The sequence below is a fragment of the Neofelis nebulosa genome, chromosome 7, assembly GCF_028018385.1.
Source record: "Neofelis nebulosa isolate mNeoNeb1 chromosome 7, mNeoNeb1.pri, whole genome shotgun sequence".
In the NCBI taxonomy this organism is placed as follows: Eukaryota; Metazoa; Chordata; class Mammalia; order Carnivora; family Felidae; genus Neofelis; species Neofelis nebulosa.
In genome coordinates this window covers 60504270-60526004 of record NC_080788.1, presented here as the reverse complement: position 1 = coordinate 60526004, position 21735 = coordinate 60504270, and the positions used below count along the sequence as shown (strand labels likewise).

General features: G+C 52.8%; 3 protein-coding genes across 5 annotated transcripts in view; 2 read left to right on the top strand and 1 right to left on the bottom strand.

Annotated features, from left to right (window-relative positions):
- Positions 1–1245, bottom strand: part of TP53BP1 (tumor protein p53 binding protein 1) — a 97387-nt gene extending 96142 nt beyond the window's left edge. Inside the window, exon 1 of the mRNA XM_058737955.1 lies at positions 1144–1245. The gene's annotated coding sequence lies outside the window, so the exon portion shown is untranslated. The remainder of the gene's footprint in view (positions 1–1143) is intronic.
- Positions 528–20918, top strand: MAP1A (microtubule associated protein 1A). 3 transcript variants are annotated; one of them, XM_058737951.1, is made up of 7 exons: positions 528–784; positions 1756–1857; positions 9919–10001; positions 10267–10407; positions 10642–18805; positions 18942–19162; positions 19358–20918. In XM_058737951.1, the coding sequence occupies exons 1-7, from the start codon at positions 547–549 to the stop codon at positions 19511–19513; spliced, it is 9105 nt and encodes a 3034-aa protein (XP_058593934.1). In that variant the 5' UTR covers positions 528–546; the 3' UTR covers positions 19514–20918. The 3 variants fall into 3 exon arrangements, with proteins under 3 accessions (XP_058593934.1, XP_058593935.1, XP_058593936.1); XM_058737952.1 differs by lacking the exon at positions 18942–19162 and having other exon boundaries at positions 19358–19539; XM_058737953.1 differs by lacking the exons at positions 528–784; positions 1756–1857 and adding an exon at positions 6649–6683.
- Positions 6691–9908, top strand: LOC131516680 (uncharacterized). The gene is made up of 2 exons (XM_058738014.1): positions 6691–8099; positions 8341–9908. The coding sequence occupies exon 1, from the start codon at positions 6823–6825 to the stop codon at positions 7765–7767; it is 945 nt and encodes a 314-aa protein (XP_058593997.1). The 5' UTR covers positions 6691–6822; the 3' UTR covers positions 7768–8099; positions 8341–9908.
- Positions 20919–21735: the final 817 nt, after the last annotated feature.

Sequence of the window (21735 nt, the reverse complement as noted above, 5' to 3'; positions counted from 1 at the left end):
ATCTAGGACCCTGGCAGGCAGTGACAAAAAAAAAAAAAAAAAAGAAAAAAGAAAAGAAAAGAAAAGAAAAAAGAAAAAAGGGGGGGGGGGGAACCACACCAGATAATGATAATACGGCGGCACAGATGGAGACAACGCTATAAACTGGGAGACAGGGAGGGACAATATGGCTCCCCTCAGTTTGGGTCAGGCTGCGGAATTGCCAGACAGTACTTATCCGGGAAACATCCTAACTAGAAGCTTCTTCCGGCGCCAAGGCAATCGACTCGCCCCTCCACCCGGTCCCTCAGAGCCCCACCCCTGCCCAAGTCGGAGTGGGCGCTCCCCGTGGAAAACGAGCTGGGGCTGACGCGGGCGGCCACCACCCCAAGACCAAGGGAGTCCGCAGGGCCGAAGCGTCGCGGCCCCAACCCTGCCCCTGCGGCGCCAGAGCTCCACCCCCTGACAGGCAGCAGCCAATGAACGGTTCTTGCCGCCGGCCTTTAAGAACGGCGCACACTCTGCCTGCAGCGGACGCTGCCGGCCTAGCACTCCAACGGAGTTTCCATGGAGACCGAGGCTGGGCCCGGGCGGCCTAGCGGCGTTGCCATGGAGACAAGTCCCGGGCTGGGGCTCCGAAGCCCCGACGCTCCGCTAGCTCAGAACCCCGCGGAGCCGCCGTGCGAGGCCGGAGCCGCAGTGGCGGCAGCACGCTGGGACCTGCGGAAACACTCTTTGCTCATCGTGATCGGCGATATTGGTACAGAGAGTCAGCTGAGGGCCGTGCGGGCCCACCTTGAACAAGGTGAGCCGCTGTCCTGGCTGTGCTCGGGGCATCCTCCATCCCGTGCTTTTCCGCCATCTGTGTGTACGTCTGCATTCTCCATCCCTAGGTTGCACTTCCTGAGATCTGCCCTCCCTTGTTAATCTGAATCATCAGTGCATGTCACCTGCATCTTCCATGTCGTGCATAGCCTCTCTAGCTACTAACATCTCTCTTTCCCCATCCCTCCCGTACACCCCAAGGCGTTCCGCAATCTCCCTGAGGCAGGGGAGCTCTATACAGTCCCTGGGGCCACTCTGGTCACACCCCTCCCACCCGCAGTGTCTCGGGTCGGATGTCTTGAAAGTCCTTACCATCCCCTGGAGAGTCCATGTTCCTACCTTAGTTTCTTCTTTAGGTCCCTGAACAGGAACAGTGTGCTTTCTGAACGTCCCAGACAAATCTGAAATCTCTCAGTGCCAGCGGTAAACCTGAGAGAGTGACCTTCGTGGCCACTATCTCCTCAGCCCTCACCTCCCTCTCCAGTTGCCTGCCTGTGGCGCAGTGCTGCGGAGCCACTTGCGGGTGGAAGCAAGCCGCGGAGGGGTGGAGGCAAAGAGGGGGCATAGAAGGAGAGACTAGAATACTATTTAGCTGTAAAGACCAAGAAGGCAGCCCCCAGTATCTGGGAACTGGCCCTTGAGTTCCCTTCTATCAATTGTGTCACTTCTATCACAATTGGGCAATTCTGCAAGAAAATTACTACATACAAACTCATTAATGACCAAGTTTAGCCTAACCTCTGCCCTTCTTTCTCTGGCTCAGGCAAAGCTCAAGAAAGACACAGGATGGGAAATAGACATAGGCACTAGCCACCTTTCTTAAAGACGGCACTGAGGCTGATCATGGCAATCCTTACCCTCTCCCTGTCCTCATGAGCTTGGAAGTATTCCCCTAAGTCCATCCCCATTGACCTTATCTAGCGCCCTCTTTTTTTTCTCTCTCTCTCACAGGGATTCTCTCCTGGAACATTGACTTATCATCCTTCGACTTGAACCAACAATTGAGACTCTTCATTACCCGGCACCTAGCTCACTTCTCCTCAGAGGTCAAAGGTTAGGACTAGTGTCATTTGTCTCAAGTTCTTGGGGTGAGGGCTGGTTACAGAATGTCAGAGGTCCAGTCTCCCTGGCAGAGCTGGCTTTGTGGGAGGTTTGGGTCAGGCAGAAGGGAGGGACTACTGAGGGGAAAGTTGGAAAGCTAGGAGGCTATCCTCCGCATACCCAGGACTCTTTGCATACACATGGTATGATGGTGGAGGGAGCCTGGAGAACAGAATTTCTACCTGACAAGAGGGTGGTTTATGGACAGCTGTTGACATGCACTAAGGGAATGAGGTACTTCTCTTGAGTGATTAATCATCTCCCATGCAAAAATCCGCTCTTTTTTGTGTGTGTGTTCCTCTTTCTGTATATCCTAGCCTCCTTGCTTCCCTTTATAGAGACCTGTGAGTGCCCCAGTTACCTTCCCGGATCTTTGCTTAGCACCTTTCCCTCAGTCTACACAGCCCCACCCTCCAGGTTTCAGGATTCCTTGTTCCTCCTTTGGGTCATCCAACAGCTCTTGAGAACAGAGCAGAATCCTGGTCCTAAAAGCTGATGAGTACCATCAAATCCAGGGTTGAAGCAGGGTCTCCTGGATTGCCGCTACAAGAGATAGTCACACTCTGAGGTTTGGCTCCGAAATCAAAGTCCACAGGATTCAATTTCCCATTCTGCTGAGTAGGAGAAATGAGTTAGGAATTTGAGAAAATATTTCAGGCACTATCATTCCATGGCAGTATCTGTGGGGAGACTGCAGAAAGGCCTATATCCCACTATAAAAGTGTTGGGCATCTGGTCATGCTATCGGTAAATGCTGACACACCAATCCATGTGCCAGTGCCTTTATGGAAAATAAAATCCATCCAACTCAACAGTCACTGCCACCAAATGACTGAATTCTTATCCACCAAATGACTGAATTCTTATCTTATACAGATAAGTCTCAATTATCCAGTGTAGTGGGTAATCACCAACCCTTCTCTTCCTATTCCTCCTGCTAACTGCCACATTTTTAGTCATTTCCCTGATCATTGACTCTTCTAGAGACGTTCCTAGAGAGAGGAGATGAGAGGGTTAATATGACCGATATTCCATTATCTTAGGAATATGTGCAGCATTTTAAAAAATGTGAAGCTGGCATCTCTTTGATGTGACTGGCTTCCTGTGAAGCTAGCCACTCACTGTTTTGAGACTGCCTTCTGTTTAGAATTATTCATGTCATGGCTTCCTCCACTAGCACTGATGATTGAAAATCAACAGTTTTGCCATTTATTACTCCTACCATCTCTGGTGCAAGCTGGATAAGGGGATGACAGTGGATGAAATTAATGACTGAATTGAAGTTTGGTGGGTATGTGCTGATGTTAACAATTCACACTGAATTCTCTAATTTTGTCCTTTGGGCCACAGAAACTTAAGAGTAGGCCGCATTCTGGAATGGTGTAAGAATGAAGAAAACTTAAACCAAAATGCTTAGCCATTCTTCAGATTAACATTCAGGGATGCTTGGAAAGATGCTTACAGATAGATGCATAGTTACGCTCAGGCATTTCTCAGAAATAACCACTAATATTTAAACACCTACTTGATCTTTATAATCAGTTTTGCCATGGCGTCCTTCAGGGGCCTAGGACCATACTCCTAAGATCAGGGCTCACTTTAGTCTACTGGATTTTTTTTTTTTTTAAGGTTTGGACATTTTCATGGTGGCCTATGTCCCTGGAGAACAGTGGAGAATTTCCTGGAAAAACCCACATGGCTCAAGACAGCCACAGCCCCACCCCTGCTGGCTCTTCTTTCAGCTGTCCCCACAAACAACAGTCAGCCCAAAGCAGCTGCAGACACTGCCCCGCCCTTCAGCCTCCCATTTGCCAAGTAGCAAAGGGAACCAGGCTGCTGTGATGGGTTCAAGGGGATATGGTATGGCTTAATCCTTTCTGCCCAATCCACAGGCTAGGCAACCATCCCTCTCACCTCTCCTCAACCCTGGGACAAAAGGCTGAGAAAGGGGACAAATACGTATCCTACAGTGTCAGGGCAAGTGCAATCATTCCTATCCACTCTCCACTCTTCACTCAAACACAGAAAAGGAAGGACCCAGTGATGGAGTGTCAGTGGCCCAGCTCCTTCTAGTGGTCAAATCTGGTAAAGCTTTCCAAGGTGAATTTTGAGCCAGGTAGTCTCCAGTGGTGACTTGGAGCCTAACTTTCTAATCCCGCAGAAAATCTGGAGCTTCCAAGCATTATGAAACAGACCCAGAAACTATTAGGACAGTGGAAAACTGAGTTTAAACAACACTCTGATACTTCTATTATTGAGCACCTATAGGAAAGGGAGAGACTTTCCTAATTTATAATTGATGATTGATATTCTAAGACTCTAAGAAACATACACTGAAGGATCAGTTTGTAGGCCTTCTGTGTGAGTCTCCACTACCATTAATGTGCTCTAAAAGTGGTATTTCTGTTCCTTCTGCAAACATGAAAGACGTTGTGAATTAATACAGTAGTTCATTGGCCCCTACAACTTGGGGTTCTGCCTTGCTGTCTGAACAGGAAAAGCAGCGAACATGAAAGTACTTCACTTCCTACAGGCACCTCCAGCTTTGGGTTTACCTGGGAGCTAGGGGGTACTCTAGAGTTGGTCTGGTCTGAGATTCTGGTTTTAATCTCAATTTGATTCTGATCATAAGTCTACAAAAAGGAGACAAAATTTCAGTGGCATTTGTGCGCTGCAGGGTTAGGGTTCTAGGAATGAAGCGCTTTTTCATCTTTTATGCCATTCATTCCTCACTGCATTATTAGATGATGGTATTAATACTATACTCATTTTATAGTTCGGGAAGCAAGCTTTCAGAGAGGTTAAGTGGCTTGTTTAATGGCATGACTGATAAATTGGTAGAGTCAGGTCTCAAATCCAGGACTTCTAGTCGCGTTTTATGTCTGAGCTCAGGCCTTTCTTTGGCATCTCACCATTTCATTGCAGCAGAGCCTAGGAACACAGCAGGTGGAGGGGCAGTTGTGGTGGGTGGCTGTTCAGAGGGTGAGGGTTGAAGGAAAACTCCAGTGTGAGTTGGAACAATGCCCAGGGTGTGGCCCTTAGGGGTAGCAGCTGAGAATAAGGGGGGCTCTGCATTGGCTGGGAAATGTTATTTTGTTCTCTAGCCAAATGTCTACTCAAGTTTCCCTCTTAGCACACTTCAGAGAGCCCTAGAAAGCAGATAGGAGATAGAAGATTTGAAGTGGGAAGAAATACAAAATATGAAGTTGCCGAAGGGAAGTGTTTTCCTTTTGTGATGCTCAGAACTCAGTCTGGTTTGTGTTGTGTATCTCTGCAGATAGTCTCCTCAATCCAAATGGGGCTGTTGCCATGTTGCTGCTTTGCATCTCCGGATCTGAGCAAAGATTCCTCCTCCTCTGTTCCTCCCTGCCCCCCCTCCAGTCCTGGTGACTCAGCTCCTCCTCTCCTCTGGCTACAGTTAAGGGGGGAGGGGGGATGCTGAGAGCAGAGACTATTTTGGCTTCTCTGACCTTCAAAAGCAGTTTTTGGCAGTCTGGGGCAGGGGTGGGGCTGGTGCTGGGGTTTGAGTGGGTGGATGTCAATGTGTGGAAGGCATTAGGAGTTGGCCAGAACTGGGGAGGGTTGGTGGAAGAGAAGAGGGCAGGGAAGGACTCTATGGGAGCATGAGCATCACTGGGTTGGAACTGTATGCTAGGGCTCTCAAGATCGTCCCTTTGAGTCTTTTGAGTGCTGAAACAGAGGTAGAGACTAAGGGAAACAGCCAACAATGGAAGGATTAAGTTAGTGTAAGAAACATCAGAGAGAGAAATAGAAAAGTGCAGAGAAAAGGAGAGCACAGGGACCCAATACCCTACAAAGTCATAAGATTTTTTTTTTTTGTGATCCAAAGAGTACTTTATGTTGCACTTAATAATTGGCCTATAGTTAAAAAAAAAAAAAAAATCTCACTTGGGCCTGGGGCCCTGGTGATCCTCCTTGGTCATTTTTAACTCTCTCACTGAAAAGCAGAAAGCGCCCAGCCTCTTCAGATCTAATGACCCAAGAATTCCAAGTATCAGTGCTAGTGTGGTTACTGTGCTGTGTTGCATTGACACAGAACTACATGCAGCTCCCAGAGTCCCTGTGCCCCACCCAGAAGGGCTAGGGACCATGTGTCTACTCCAGAATTTCAACCTACACTGCAACCTAAAATGAGACTTCTACCCTCCCCTGGTTCCTGCAGATGTGGCTCAAAAGCCCACAGTGCTCACCACCCCATCCCCAGCCTTCATCTCAAGCAGTCCCCTCACTTTTATTCCATTCTTTCAGGTCCCCAACCCCTTTGTCTCCTGCTCCTCCAGGGATTGAAGGTCATTCCCTGGGTCTCAGGGGAGAGGCGGCAGATGGTTCCTGAGGGAAGGGGGAGGGCCCAGGCAGCCCACACCTCCTGTATCCCTGCAGTGTGTCATAGCACAGGACTTTGGTCTTTTGGCTGATGCTAAAAGGGCATTTCTTGATGAAGCAGTGTTGAGGGGAGAAGGGCCTTATGGGCCATTGTAGACCACCGTGGCTCTTTGACTTACTAGACAACTCCTCAGCACCCCCCAGAGCCAAGCAGAAGCATCAGAGCACTGACACTGTGAAGGCAAATAAACAGTTAAGTCTCCAGTGCCTCGTCATGGACCAGCCCCTCTTCCCCGCCCAGGCGCCGCCCTCCCCATCAAGCCCCCCCCCCCCCCACTCCCACCCCAAGTGCAAGTGCGGCAGACTCTTCCCTGAAGCTGCCGGCTGAGGCCGGAGCTGCAGCCTCCATGAGGGGCTCCCGCCCACACCCCAGGGTAAGAACCAAACCAAAGGGCTTTGCATGGGGGTGGGGGAATGCTGTGGTAGGGGTAGCGGGAAAGGAGTTGATACCTAATCTTGTGTGTTTGGAATTTGCCCAGCAGGGTGGGCAGACTGGGGGGACAGAGAGAAAAGATGAACATTACTGGCTGTGGGGTCAGCTTGGACCCAGGACCAGGTAGAGGCCAGTGGGGCCGGGACTGTGACAGTCCACCTCTCAGGCTGGGCTGGGTTGGGAGACATCAGCCTAGGGGCAGTAGCAGAGGGTGGTGTCTCTGGTTCTGCCTGGTAGCCCGGGGTGCTGGAGGACTTTGGGGGCTATGTCTTTGGGCAGAGGCAGAAGAATCTGAAGGAAAGGCGGATGTTGCGGGAATGCGCCTAATGGGAGGGTCTCTGGTGTCAGCTGCTGGATTGCTCAGCTGCTCCAATGCTGGGGGTGAGCGGGATAGCGAGTTTTTGCCAAGTAAGGCAAGGTGGGGGACACTGTGGAAAAAAAGGGAAGAAAGGGTCACTAAGACGTGGCACGCGCCTCTTCATAGACCAACCTATTTGCAGCGGCACCCCCCCCCCCCCATTCCCTGTAAACGGCTTGAGACTGGGGCTCTAAGCCCCCGCTTCTGGCTCCCTCTGGAGATTGAGAGGCCACTCGGGAGATTGAGAGCAAGCACTCCCTCCCCGGCAGCTGCCCCGCATTCCCAGTCCTGTCAAACCCACAGGTTCCAAGTCTCAACCCCACCCCCACCCCATCGCCGCTTCTCTTCCCAAGATGGGGGCTCTGGAACAGAGGCGCCAGTTTCTTCTCCCTCTCTTGTGTCCCCCCCTCCTCACCCCCCATGCAGAGGCAGCCAAGAAAATGACTTGTCATGCTGGGGTGGGGGGTGGGGGCGGAGCTGGAGCCTGAGCTCAGCGCGCACACTCACACACACTCACACACTGCGGCAAACTGCAGCTGCCCAAGCGGCCCCCCCTCCCCTTCTGCCTCACTGCGGAGACACCTGCCCTCCTGCCTGCTCAGCGTTGGCGGCCCAGGCCACCCCCACAGCATCACTGGCCAAGGGGAAGTGTCCCTGCCTCGTATGAAAGAAAAAGGAAAAACAAGTCAATTCCCTTCAGTGGGATTGCTGGGGAGCAGAAAAGAGAAATAGGGCTTTCTCCTAGGCCTCAAAAGGGTGCATGATATAGACCATGTAGTTGCCAGTCAGAACTGGAGAGCACATGGGTGAAGAACAGGGTCTTTCACCAAGACGTTAACTGGAATCAGAGAAGTCTAGTAGTTACACACAAGGGACTGTGAGGAATGGTCAACTGGTGGAGGAAGAGTGGTAAATAGAAAACAAATCAGTCTGTACCACAGATTTCTTCTTTCAGACCATTGTAGCTCGAATGTGTGACCTTGTGTGTATATGTCCGGGGTAGGGTAGGATTTGCCCTTTTATTTTTTTATTTTTATTTTTTTTTTTTTTTAATTTATTTTCGGGACAGAGAGAGACAGAGCATGAACGGGGGAGGGGCAGAGAGAGAGGGAGACACAGAATCGGAAACAGGCTCCAGGCTCCGAGCCATCAGCCCAGAGCCTGACGCGGGGCTCGAACTCACGGACCGCGAGATCGTGACCTGGCTGAAGTCGGACGCTTAACCGACTGCGCCACCCAGGCGCCCCATGATTTGCCCTTTTAAATCTGAACTACTTACGACTAGTCTAGGGCTAGCCTGGCCCTTCCCTGAACCTTGATACCCCTCATCTGCCCAAGAGCTGCCCCAGCCTGTCTCTAAGGTGGTTCTCATCCTCTGAACTGACCTCAAAGCTTCCCACAGTTCCCAAATTAATAGAAGAGAACCCTTGAACTCTTCTTGGGCTCCACCCACCCACTATGAGGTTTGTTCTTCGGACACATCTACAGTTCATTTCCCCTGCAGCTGCAAGTGCAGCCCTCTGCTGCCAGATTTGCCTGATCCTGGCACTGTGGTTCTTCCTCTTAACAAAGGCCCTGGCCCCAGGCTCCTCATGCCTAAGCCCCAGAAAGAGGAAAGAGCTGGATCACAGAAGAGGGTCTAGGGGACAGATTATGAGCACTCCCACCAATATCTTTCAGACAGCTCACTCCCGGGCCATCTGTTCAACTCTCTTTCTGCAAGGTAACGCCGCTGTGTGCAGCAGTTAGGAAGGGCAGGAACAGGGGATGGCAGCATCCTCCATTATCTTGTAACCTGCCACTTTCTTTCTTTGCTGCATTGCTCGGTGTTTCATGTGAGTCTGCAAGAGGGAAGTAGACAGGGCATTTGAGGCTGTTTTGTCTTTCTCCATGGCCTGGGGAACACTCTGAATCTCTCCTTCCTTATTTGTGTCTTGTTTGTGGACCCCTAACTCCCATCTCCATCGCAGAGGGCCCATAGGAGAGGGGCAAGGATGAGAGAAGAAACTGTTCACAAGGGATGGGTTGTGGGGCAGTGTACCAGGCCTCTCTTGTGCCTGGGGACATGGAGGTGAGGTGGGAGAGGGAGCTGTAACCTGTGGTGGTGGGAACAGCATGATTGTGTGCATGCTTGTGAGCTCAGGCTTGGCCTCTGAAGAACTAGAGAACAGAACAAGAAATTATACTCCTGTTTCTAATCTTTGAATTGTAAAAGCCCAAGGGTTCAGATAAATAGAAACAGTCTTTTGGAAAATGGGAATTCTGGCCTTGGATGGGGAATGGAAAGGAGGATGGGGAGTCTGTAGACACTGCAAAGTGCCCATCTCCATGTTTCCAGGCACTCTACTGGCATGAAAGCCCAGGGCAGAGGCAGGCTAATGAGGAGAGAGCTGAGTAAGCATCACAACCCCAGGAGCCCTCCCTCCAGCTGAGCCCCCCATCCCCAGGCAGCACCAGGAGCTTAGTGCTCGAGAGGGACAAAAGCTTCTTGTCAATAGGGCAGCCTGAGGCAGGAGTTTCAAGCGGAGGGGGTGGGGGTACCAGACTGAGCAGGCAGAGGGTGTGGCAGATGAAGGGAGGAGAGAAGACAGTCAGTGTGGGTGAAGGGAGGAGGAAACCCTGACAGGGAAGGGCTGGAGGAGCCAGTTCCTAGACCTTACTCAGCAGTATCCAAAGTGGCAGGATCTAAGGATTGCTAGCCTCCTCTTTCCCCTCAGCTCCATTGCTGTACATTCTTTTCTCTCCTTTCCCACACAATGCCTCTTCCCTTTTACTATACCCACTCTCTTCAATACAAAATCCTGCATCTCTCCCTCAGGCCAGAGGACCCTCTGCCACCAGAGTGAGATCCTTGAGACCGTCATCCTGGTAAACCCCAGTGCCGACAGCATCAGCTCTGAGGTAAGGCCAGGGCCTGTGCCTTGCCACAACGGCTTGTTGGAAGTGCTGTAACCCACCCCTGCCAGTACTACTGCTGAAAGGCCAAGAATTCCCAGACTTGGCTTTGAACCATCTAGGCTGCTTTATGATCCCCAGCCTTACACTGGAGGTATTGTGGGCCTACTAGTGGGGAGCATGTCTTTGCAGTACTAAGGGGAACCAGAAACATCCAGTGCCCTTCCCTGAGTTTCCCACATCCATGACCACTCTTGTCCTTCCATTATAGGTTCACCATCTCCTTAGCAGTCAATCAGCTCACAAACTACTGATCTTGAGTGGGCAAAGTTTAGAGCCTGGGGGAGACCTTATCCTACAGAGTGGCACCTATTCTTATCAGAACTTTGCCCAGGTCCTTCACAACCCAGAGGTAAGTGCCATGTCTGAGTCTGGGAGGAATGAAAACTGGGGTAGGACTAGGGCTGTGGGGAGGGATCCAAGGATGGGAAATCTCATGTTGCTTGAAGGTTGGGAACTTTGGTGGAAAAATACGAGGCGATCACCTCGCAAAGAGGTGGAGACTAGCAGATTGAATCTGAGTTGGGTTAAGGCAACCCCAGCTGTTTACCTGACCTGATCAGCCTTTCATCTCCCATTCCTCTAGATTGCCCAATTGCTCAGCAATAGAGACCCTGGAATCCAGGCCTTCCTCACCGTTTCCTGCTTAGGGGAGGGAGACTGGAGCCACCTGGGACTATCCAGTTCCCAAGAGACCCTGCACCTCCGACTAAACCCTGAGCCCACACTGCCCACCATGGATGGTGTGGCTGAATTCTCCGAGTACGTCTCTGAGACTGTGGATGTGCCATCTCCCTTTGACCTGCTAGAGCCCCCCACCTCAGGGGGCTTCCTCAAACTCTCTAAGCCTTGCTGCTATATCTTCCCTGGTGGCCGTGGAGACTCTGCCCTCTTTGCCGTTAATGGTTTCAACATCTTGGTGGATGGTGGCTCTGATCGCAAGTCCTGCTTCTGGAAGCTGGTGCGGCACCTGGACCGCATTGACTCAGTGCTGCTCACACACATTGGGGCAGATAACCTGCCAGGCATCAATGGACTCCTGCAGCGCAAAGTGGCAGAACTGGAGGAGGAGCAGTCCCAGGGCTCCAGCAGCTACAGTGACTGGGTGAAGAACCTCATCTCCCCTGAGCTTGGAGTTGTCTTCTTCAATGTGCCTGATAAGCTGCGGCTGCCTGATGCCTCCCGGAAAGCCAAGCGCAGCATTGAGGAGGCCTGCCTCACTCTGCAACACCTAAACCGCCTGGGCATCCAGGCCGAACCTCTGTACCGTGTGGTCAGCAACACCATTGAGCCACTGACCCTCTTCCACAAGATGGGTGTAGGACGGCTGGACATGTATGTCCTCAACCCTGTCAAGGACAGCAAAGAGATGCAGTTCCTCATGCAAAAGTGGGCAGGCAATAGTAAAGCTAAGACAGGCATTGTGTTGGCTAATGGGAAGGAGGCTGAGATCTCAGTGCCCTACCTGACTTCTATCACGGCTCTGGTTGTCTGGCTACCAGCCAATCCCACTGAGAAGATTGTACGTGTGCTTTTTCCAGGGAACGCACCCCAGAACAAGATCCTGGAGGGCCTGGAAAAGCTTCGGCACCTGGACTTCCTGCGGTACCCTGTGGCTACACAGAAAGACTTGGCCTCTGGGGCTGTGCCTGCCAACCTCAAACCCAGCAAAATCAAACAGCGGGCTGACAGCAAGGAGAGCCTCAAGGCCACTGCCAAGACAGCTGTAAGCAAGCTGGCCAAACGGGAGGAGGTGGCTGAAGAGGGAGCCAAGGAGGCCCGCTCAGAACTAGCCAAGGAGTTAGCCAAGACAGAGAAAAAAGTAAAAGAGTCATCTGAGAAGCCCCCAGAGAAGCCTACCAAGCCTGAAAGGGTGAGGACAGAGTCGAGTGAGGCACTGAAGGCAGAGAAGCGAAAGCTGATAAAAGACAAGGTAGGGAAGAAGCACCTAAAAGAAAAGATCTCAAAGCTGGAAGAGAAAAAAGACAAAGAGAAAAAAGAGATCAAGAAGGAGAGGAAGGAGCTCAAGAAGGATGAAGGAAGGAAGGAGGAGAAGAAGGATGCCAAGAAAGAGGAGAAGAGGAAAGATACCAAACCTGAGGTCAAGAAAATTTCCAAGCCAGACCTGAAGCCCTTTACCCCTGAGGTACGTAAGACCCTCTACAAAGCCAAGGCCCCTAGCAGGGCCAAAGTGGACAAGAGTCGGGCTGCCCGTGGGGAGAAGGAGCTGTCCTCTGAGCCCCGGACACCCCCAGCCCAGAAGGGGGCTGTACCACCCCCAACAGTCAGTGGGCACAGGGAGCTGGCTCTGTCTTCACCAGAGGATCTCACACAGGACTTTGAGGAGATGAAGCGTGAGGAGAGAGGGTTGCTGGCTGAACAAAGGGACCTAGGACTAGGAGAGAAACCACTCCCTCCAGACACTGCAGAGGAGGGACCCCCAAGCACAACTGGCCAGGAGATACCACCCTCTGTTCCACAGCTGGAACAAGAAGAGCCCATGATGAAGGAGAAAGAGATTGTCCCAGACATCCCTGAAGAACAAGGTAGCAAGGATAGAGGCCCAGACTCTGGGGCTGAAACAGAGGAAGAGAAAGATACCTGGGAGGAAAAGAAGCAGAAGGAAGCAGAGAGGCTCCCTGATAAAATAGAAGCCAGAGAGGAAAGTGAACCTGAGGTAAAGGAGGATGTGATAGAGAAGGCTGAGTTAGAAGAAATGGAGGAGGTGCACCCTTCAGATGAGGAGGAAGAGGAAGAGACAAAGGCTGAAGGTTTTTACCAAAAACATATGCAGGAAGCCTTGAAGGCAACTCCAAGGATCAGGGAGGCCCTCGGGGGCCGGGAAGTAGGACTCCAGGGCAAAGCTCCTGAGAAGGAAACCTCATCATTCCTAAGCAGCCTGGCCACACCTGCAGGAGCCACTGAGCATGTCTCTTACATCCAGGATGAGACAATTCCTGGCTACTCAGAGACAGAGCAAACCATCTCAGATGAGGAGATTCATGATGAGCCGGAGGAACGTCCAGCTCCACCTAGATTTCCTACAAGTACCTATGACCTCCCTGAGCCTGAGGGTCCTGGCCCCTTTGAGGCTAGCCAGCCTACAGACAGTGCTGTTCCTGTCACCTCCAGCAAAGGCTATGGAGCAGCAGAGACTGAACTCACCTACCCCCCCAACATGGTGGCCGCCCCTCTGGCTGAAGAGGAACACGTGTCCTCGGCCACCTCAATCACTGAATGCGACAAGCTTTCTTCCTTTGCCACATCCGTGGCTGAGGACCAGTCTGTGGCTTCACTCACAGCTCCCCAGACAGAAGAGACAGGCAAGAGCTCCCTGCTGCTCGACACAGTTACAAGCATCCCCTCATCCCGCACTGAAGCCACTCAGGGCTTGGACTATGTGCCGTCGGCTGGTACCATCTCACCTACCTCTTCACTGGAAGAAGACAAGGGCTTCAAATCACCACCCTGTGAGGATTTCTCTGTGACTGGTGAGTCAGAGAAGAAAGGAGAGATTGTAGGGAGAGGCTTGCCTGGAGAGAGAGCTGTGGAAGAGGAAGAGGAGGAGACCACAAATGTAGAGATATCTGAGAAACTTCCCAGTCAGTTTGGAACCCCGATGTTTGGTGTCCCTGGGCATACCCTACATCAAGGAGAACCAGTCCTTGGAGAAGTGGAGGAGCGCTGCCTTAGCCCAGATGACAGCACGGTGAAAATGGCCTCTCCTCCACCATCTGGCCCACCCAGTGCCACCCACACACCCTTTCATCAGTCCCCAGTGGAAGAAAAGTCTGAGCCCCAAGACTTTCAGGAAGCAGGCTCCTGGGGAGGAACTAGGCGTACACCAGGTATGGGCAAGGAAGATGCTGCAGAGGAGATAGTTAAGCCTGGGCCTGAAGAGGTCACATTGGAAGAGGGAAAGGTGCCTCCTCCCAGGAGCCCCCATGCCCAGGAAGCACCTGTCAGCATCGTTGGAGAACATACAGGCTGCACTATCCAGCTGTTGCCAGAACAGGACAAAGCAATAGTCTTTGAGACTGTGGAGGCAGGAGAGCCCACAGGCCCAATTCTGGGAACAGAAGCTCTTTCCGGAGATTTGAGAACGTCACTCCAAGAATCTAGTGAAACTCAGAAAGATGGGGTGCTCCAGTTTCCTGACCAAAGCCTCTCCCCTGAAGATGCAGAGTCCGTATCTGTACTCAGTGTGGTCTCACCAGACACAGCTAACCAAGTAGCCATCCCCAGGTCTCCCTGTGGCCTGACAGAGCAGCACGTACACAAAGACCTTTGGCCAGAGGTATCTCCAGAAGACACCCGGTCACTTTCTCTCTCGGAAGAGAGTCCCAGCAAGGAGACCTCTCTGGATATCTCTTCTAAGCAGCTCTCTCCAGAAAGCCTTGGCACCCTCCAGTTTGGGGAACTAAGTCTTGGAAAGGAAGAAAAGGGGCCTCTGATACAGGCTGAGGACACCTCTCAGCACCTAGTGCGCACATCTATTCCAGAACCCTGTGCAGCCACACTATCACCTCCCACAGATGGGACCACTGGTTACTCTGTACTGGCAGACATCACAGATAAGAGCCCTGATGGAAAGTTACCTACCAGCTCCTTCCCTCACTCTACATTGTTGGGAGATGAGAAGCACTCACCTGGTGTGATCACAAGCCCTGGTGAACACATTCTGACACCTGACAGCTCCCTCACCAAGAGTCCTGAGTCTTTGCCAAGCCCTGCCATGGAGAGCATTGCCATGGAGTGGGAAGGTAAAGTTCCAGAGTTGAAAGACAGAACCCCAGAGCAGAGGGACAGGGGACCTGAACCAAAAGATGAAGTCTTACAGCAGGACAAAATTCTGGAGCAGAAGGATGACATTGCAGAGCAAAAGGATACAGCCATTGGCCAGAAAGATAAGGCTCTGGAAGAGAAGACTAAGGCTGTAGAGCAGCAGGATAAAGCTTTAGAACAAAAAGGCAGAGACTTAGAACAAAGGGACATAGCCCTGGAACAGAGGGACAAGGCCCTGGAATCAAAAGACAAAGACTTAGAACAAAAAGACAAGGTTCTGGAACAGGAGGACAAGATCCCAGAAGAAAAAGGTGAAACCTTAGAACAAAAAGTCAGAGACGTTGAGCATAAAGACAGGGCTCCAGAGGACAAGGTCCCTGAACTGAAGGGCAAGGCCTTAGGACAGACAGACGAAGTCCCTGAGCAGGAGGACAAGGCCCATGGACAGAAGGATAAGGCCTTAGAACAAAAAGACATAGACTCAGAACAAAAAGGCAAGGCCCAAGAACAGAAGGAGGAGGCCTTGGAAAAGAAGGATGAAGCCTTAGAACAAAAATACTGGGCCTTAGGACAGAAGGATGAAGCCCTGGAACAAAACAATAAGGCCACTGAACAGAAAGATAAGGCTCTGGAAGAGAAGGACAAAACTCAGGAGCAGGAGAGCCCAGTGCAGGAGGATAAAACCATGAAACCAAAGGAGAAGATCCTAGAGGAAAAATCTCCAGAAAAAGTTAAGGCTGTGCAACAGGAAGAAGAAGCTCTGCTGGAGAAGACCAAAGTTCTGGGGCTGGAAGAGAGCCCAGTGCATGAGGACAAGGCCCCGGATCAGGGAGAGAAGTACTGGAAGGAGCAGGATGTGGTACAGGAGTGGCAAGAAACATCTCCATCCAGAGATGAGCCAGTTGGAGAACAGAAAGAGCCTGCCCGGACATGGGAGGACACATCTCCTGAGCAGGAGGACAGGTACTGGAGGGGCAGAGAGGATGTGGCCCTGGAACAGGACACATACTGGAGGGAGCTGAGCTGTGAGCGTAAGGTCTGGTTCCCTCATGAGCTGGATGGCCAGGGGGCCCGGCCACGGTACACAGAAGAGCGGGAGAGCACTTTCCTTGATGAGGGGCCAGATGATGAACAAGAAGTGCCCCCACTGGAGCACACGCCTCAGAGCCCCTGGGCCTCAGACTTCAAGGGTTTTCAGGAGCCCTCACCACAGAAGGGACTGGAGGTGGAGCGCTGGCTTGCTGAGTCACCAGTTGGGCTGCCTCCAGAGGAAGAAGACAAGCTGACCCGTTCCCCTTTTGAAATCATCTCTCCTCCAGCCTCCCCACCTGAGGTGGTTGGACAGAGGGTTCCTCCAGCTCCTGGACAAGAAAGCCCTATCCCAGAGCCTGAGCCCATGCTACCCATGAGGAACGAACCCACCACCCCCTCATGGCTGGCTGACATCCCACCATGGGTGCCCAAGGACAGACCCCTGCCCCCTGCACCCCTCTCCCCAGCTCCAGCTCCCCCCACGCCTGCCCCAGAACCACACACTCCTGCACCCTTCTCCTGGGGCACCACTGAGTATGACAGTGTGGTGGCTGCAGCACAGGAGGCAGCAGCTGAGTTGGAAGGTGGGCCATACTCTCCCTTGGGGAAGGACTACCGCAAGGCTGAAGGGGAGACAGAAGAAGAAGGTGGGGCTGGGGCTCCTGGCAGCAGCCCTCAAAGCTCAAAGGTTCCAGAGGCCAGTGAAAGCCATCCCACCAAGGAGCCCGAACAGATAGAACCTGAGCAGAGAGAGCCCACACCCTATCCTGATGAGAGAAGTTTCCAGTACGCAGACATCTATGAGCAGATGATGCTTACTGGGCTTGGCCCTGCATGCCCCACTAGAGAGCCTCCGCTTGGGGCAGCTGGGGACTGGCCCCCACGCATCTCAGCCAAGGAGGAGGCTGCTGGCCGAAACCCATCTGCAGAGAAGGAGCTTTCATCTCCTGTCTCACCCAAGAGCCTCCAATCTGACACTCCAACCTTTAGCTATGCAGCCCTGGCGGGACCCACTTTACCCCCTAGGCAAGAGCCTGAGCTGGGTCCGAGTATGGAGCCCAGCCTCACCCCACCTGCAGTGCCCCCCCGTGTTCCTATCCCTCTGAGCAAAGGCCCAAGCCCCTCTCTTAATGGTAATATCCTGAGCTGTAGCCCAGATAGGAGAACCCCATCACCCAAGGAATCAGGCCAGGGTCACTGGGATGACAGCACTAGTGACTCAGAGCTGGAGAAGGGAGCACGGGAACAGCCAGAGAAAGAGGCCGAGTCCCCGAGTCCCCCTCACCCCATCCCTGCAGGGCCCCCTACATTGTGGCCTGAAAGTGAGGCACATACCAGCCCTCCCTCGGACTCACACCTGGGCCCTGCCCGACCCAGCCTGGACTTCCCTGCTTCAGCCTTTGGCTTCTCCTCATTGCAGCCAGCTCCCCCACAGCTGCCCTCTCCTGCTGAACCCCGCTCAGCACCCTGTGGCTCCCTTGCCTTCTCTGGGGACCGAGCTCTGGCTCTGGCTCCGGGTCCCCCCACCAGAGCCCGGCATGATGAGTACCTCGAAGTGACCAAGGCCCCCAGCCTGGACTCCTCACTGCCCCAGCTCCCATCACCCAGCTCTCCTGGGGCTCCTCTCCTCTCCAGTCTGCCAAGACCTGCTTCACCAGCCCTGTCTGAAGGCTCCTCCTCTGAGGCCACCACACCTGTGATTTCAAGTGTGGCTGAGCGCTTCCCTCCTGGCCTGGAGGCTGCAGAACGGGGGTCTGGAGAGCTGGTCTCAGGAATGGAACCAGCTGCCCAAAGTCTCTGGGACCTCACTCCTCTGAGCCCAGCACCCCCAGCTTCACTGGACTTGGTCCCAGCTCCAGCTCCAAGCTTACCTGGAGACATGGATGACAGCACTCTGCCCTGCCGCCTGGAATGCACAGGAGCTGCCACCAAGAAGCCAAGCCCATTCCAGAGTCCCTCTGGGGATTGTGCCACCAATGGCCCAACTGAAACCAGCCCCAACCCCCCACGCCCTGCCCTGGCCAAGGCTGAGAAAGAAGCAGCTGAGACTTGCCCTGCCTGGGAACGTGGGGCCTGGCCTGAGGGAGCCGAGAGGAGTTCCCGACCTGACACACTTCTTTCCCCTGAGCAGCCACTGTGCCCTGGAGGGGCTTCTGGAGGCCAACCCAGAAGTGTCTCCCCTGAGGTTGAGGCTGGGCCCCAGGGATGTGCTGCTGAGCTCCGGCCCCACCGAGGGGAACTCTCCCCATCTTTTCTGAACCCACCTCTGCCCCAATCCACAGATGAAGGTGACCTCTCAACTGAAGATGCTCGGCTAGTAGGGAGGGGAGGGCGGCGCCGGGCAGGGGGCCCAGGGGCCACAGGGGGCCCATGCCCTGTGGCTGATGAGACACCCCCAACATCAGCCAGTGACTCAGGCTCCTCACAATCAGATTCTGATGTTCCACCAGAAACTGAGGAGTGTCCATCCATCACAGCTGAGGCAGCTCTTGACTCAGATGAAGATGGGGACTTCCTGCCTGTGGACAAAGCTGGAGGGGTCAGTGGGACTCACCATCCCAGGCCTGGCCATGACCCACCCCCTATCCCTCAGCCAGACCCCCGCCCATCCCCTCCTCGCCCTGATGTGTGCATGGCTGACCCTGAGGGGCTCAGCTCAGAATCTGGAAGGCTAGAAAAACTACGTGAGAAGGAGAAAGCACAGGGGAGAGTAGGGCGCAGGGCCCCAGGCAGGGGCAAGCCAGCATCTCCTGCCCGGCGTCTGGATCTTCGGGGAAAACGCTCACCCACCCCTGGTAAAGGGCCTGCAGATCGAGCATCCCGGGTCCCACCCCGACCACGCAGCACTCCAAGCCAAGTCACCCCAGCAGAGGAAAAGGATGGACACAGCCCCATGTCCAAAGGCCTAGTCAATGGACTCAAGGCAGGATCATGTAAGTATAACATGAAAAGTTAGAGATTGTGGGTTGGGGTTGGGTGTGGCTGGTCAAAGACTCCAGGAGTAGGAGAAACTGTGGAAGATTGCTAAAAGTGTCTACCTCTCCAATGAGTCCTGGCTTGTCTCTACAGCGGCCTTGGGTTCCAAGGGCAGCTCTGGCTCCCCTGTATACGTGGATCTCGCCTATATCCCGAATCATTGCAGTGGCAAGACTGCTGACCTTGACTTCTTCCGTCGAGTGCGTGCATCCTACTATGTGGTCAGTGGGAATGACCCTGTCAATGGCGAGCCGAGCCGGGCTGTGCTGGATGCCCTGCTGGAGGGCAAGGCCCAATGGGGGGAGAATCTTCAGGTGAGTGGCAAGGGATGCCAAGGAGGAGGTCTGGTCAAAGCTTACTCAGTGGAACACAGTCTCTACTCATAAAAGAACTGAACCCTTTCTATGGGCAGTGGGACTACTTCCTAGACCATCAGGTGTGATGCCCCATCCCCCTCACTTACCTTCCCTTCATAATGTCACATCAGGCATGTCTTGTCTCCCTCCTAGGTGACTCTAATCCCTACCCATGACACGGAGGTGACTCGTGAATGGTACCAGCAGACTCATGAGCAGCAGCAACAACTGAATGTTCTGGTCCTGGCTAGCAGCAGCACCGTGGTCATGCAAGATGAGTCCTTTCCAGCCTGCAAGATTGAGTTCTGAAAGAACCACACTCCTTTCCCCAGGAATCTGCTTCCCCAGCTCCCTTAGAGAATGGCTATTGCTGAGTCCGTTGGGGTTGAGGGACACGGGAGCTGGGGTGGGGGAGACGGGGCGGGATGTCTTGTTGTGGGAATTTGGGCTGGGCTAAATGGGAGAGGTTGTCCCTCCCCCTCATCCATACCCAACGGGATTTTCAAAACCAAAGGCAACAGGGATTGGATAGAGGGAGGGCACGAAATTAGGATAGGAGGTCATCTGTGCCTGAGAACTCTGGAGTGCCACCCTCTCCTAACACTACCAAATGTTTGTATTGGGTGGGAAGGAAGGATGGGTCTCAGCAACCTCCTCCCTCATGGAGGGACATCATATATCCCCAAGCCCAGGGACCTCTTTATCTCTATTTAGCAACCCAAGGAAAAATTTCCAGTAATAATCTATGTGACCTGGGGCAGGATTCTGTCAGTAAGGTACCCAGAGCTGCGCCCCTTCCTCCATCTCCCATTCCCTTACCCACCGGGGTCTGGGTTCCAGCAGGGGTCTAGGGGTAAACCACTGCTATACTGTCCCACTGCCCCCCACCATATCTGAATGTCTCAATACAAAACTTGAAGCTCTTTTGACCAACAGACTGGTGAGAGAAGAAAGTTGCTTATCCTCCCAGCCCCTGCTTCATACCATTCACATCCCAGAGCTGTGCCCAGACCAGGCCTATTGGGCAGCACAAGAGGGGCAAGGAGAGCCCAGCCCCAATCCCAGAATTCCTCCAAGCTCCCTGACCTTTTGGCGTTTTCACCTACCCATTCCAATTATCCTCATCCCTTTTCATCCCCTGCTTGGCTTCTCTGCATGTGGTCATCTGCTGTGGCCTGGTGTGTAATGGGTTAAAAATAAGCCACTGCCTGACATCCCAACATTTGACACCCCAGCAATGTGTGACTCCCCCCAACATTCCACTATGCCATCCTGCAGCTGAAATGGGAACACTGGCTGCCTTTCCAGCCCTAAACTCTTGGACAGAGGATCTGGGAGGTAGAGGCTATGCCAGAGAACTTGGGGAAAATGAGAGGAAGGGAAGAGGGAGACAAAGCTGAGCTAAAGCTGAACTCCTACTGAGTAAGATGAAAACAGGCTGAAGAAACCACCCCAGGAGAGGACCTCTCCCCAAGCAAGCCAATGAGCAGCCCTGCCAGACTATCGCCGGACTGAGAAATCCAGACACTCGTCAGGGCTCGGCTTCTCTGCCAAATGACTGTGTGGAAAATAATATGAGCCGGCCTGTGTTCTTCCTAGCTCCCACCCTCCCTGTGCTGCTGTGCTCTGCTCCTCCCCACACTTCCCTGCTATAGTTCCCAGCTGCTGTAATGGAGCCGCCTCCAACTCTAACAATAAAATCAAGTTCATTACAGATGCTGTCGTGAGGCTTAGGCTTTTTCTGACTCTACACATTGCTTAGTTGCTGGACCTTGGCTTCTACCTCTCTGCTTCTCCTGGCACTGTCATTGATTTTGATGTCTTTGATAACTGGAAGCAGCTCCAGGACCCAGGGAAGCCAGAGAACATCGGGTAGATAAAGGTAGAAAAGATATGGGGAGCCAGCATAATTTCTGAAAATGAGAATGCCAGAGTATGAGGAATAGGGGCCTAGGGTGGGGAGATACATTTGGTTTGGGGGAGGGAAGAGAGGGGCAGGGTGTCTGGGAAGGGGATCTGCATACTCTTGACTTGGGGTCAAGAGCTGAGGACTGAATAGCATCAGATACCCTGGATAAGGGAACACCAAAGAGTCAAAGAGTTGAGAAGCCCTAAGAGATCCAGAGCCTATTGAGGTTGTAATGAGCACTCACCTGTGCATTTAGAATTTCCATGAAGTTAATGCTGGATTTTTCCCTTGCGGTGAAACCCTTTATAGTCGTAGGTATGTCAGGAGAGGCCAGGTTGTTAATGTAAATATATGGGGAAGGGGATATTCCAGCCCTCCCAGTGTGCTGGGCTTTCTCAGTGTAAATGTCAAGGAGGTAAAGAAAGACCATAACCCCTTTATATCAACTCCTCCTTGACACTCACCCCAAATCATCAGAGTGGAAAATTAAGAGGGTGAATCTAAAGATCTGGTGAGAAGGCAAGTACCCACTGCTGCTTCACAGAAATAGAAACTCTGTCCCCGACAACACTACTCATTTAAGACATTTTAGGATGGTGGGCTGACTGCCATAGGGCCCTCC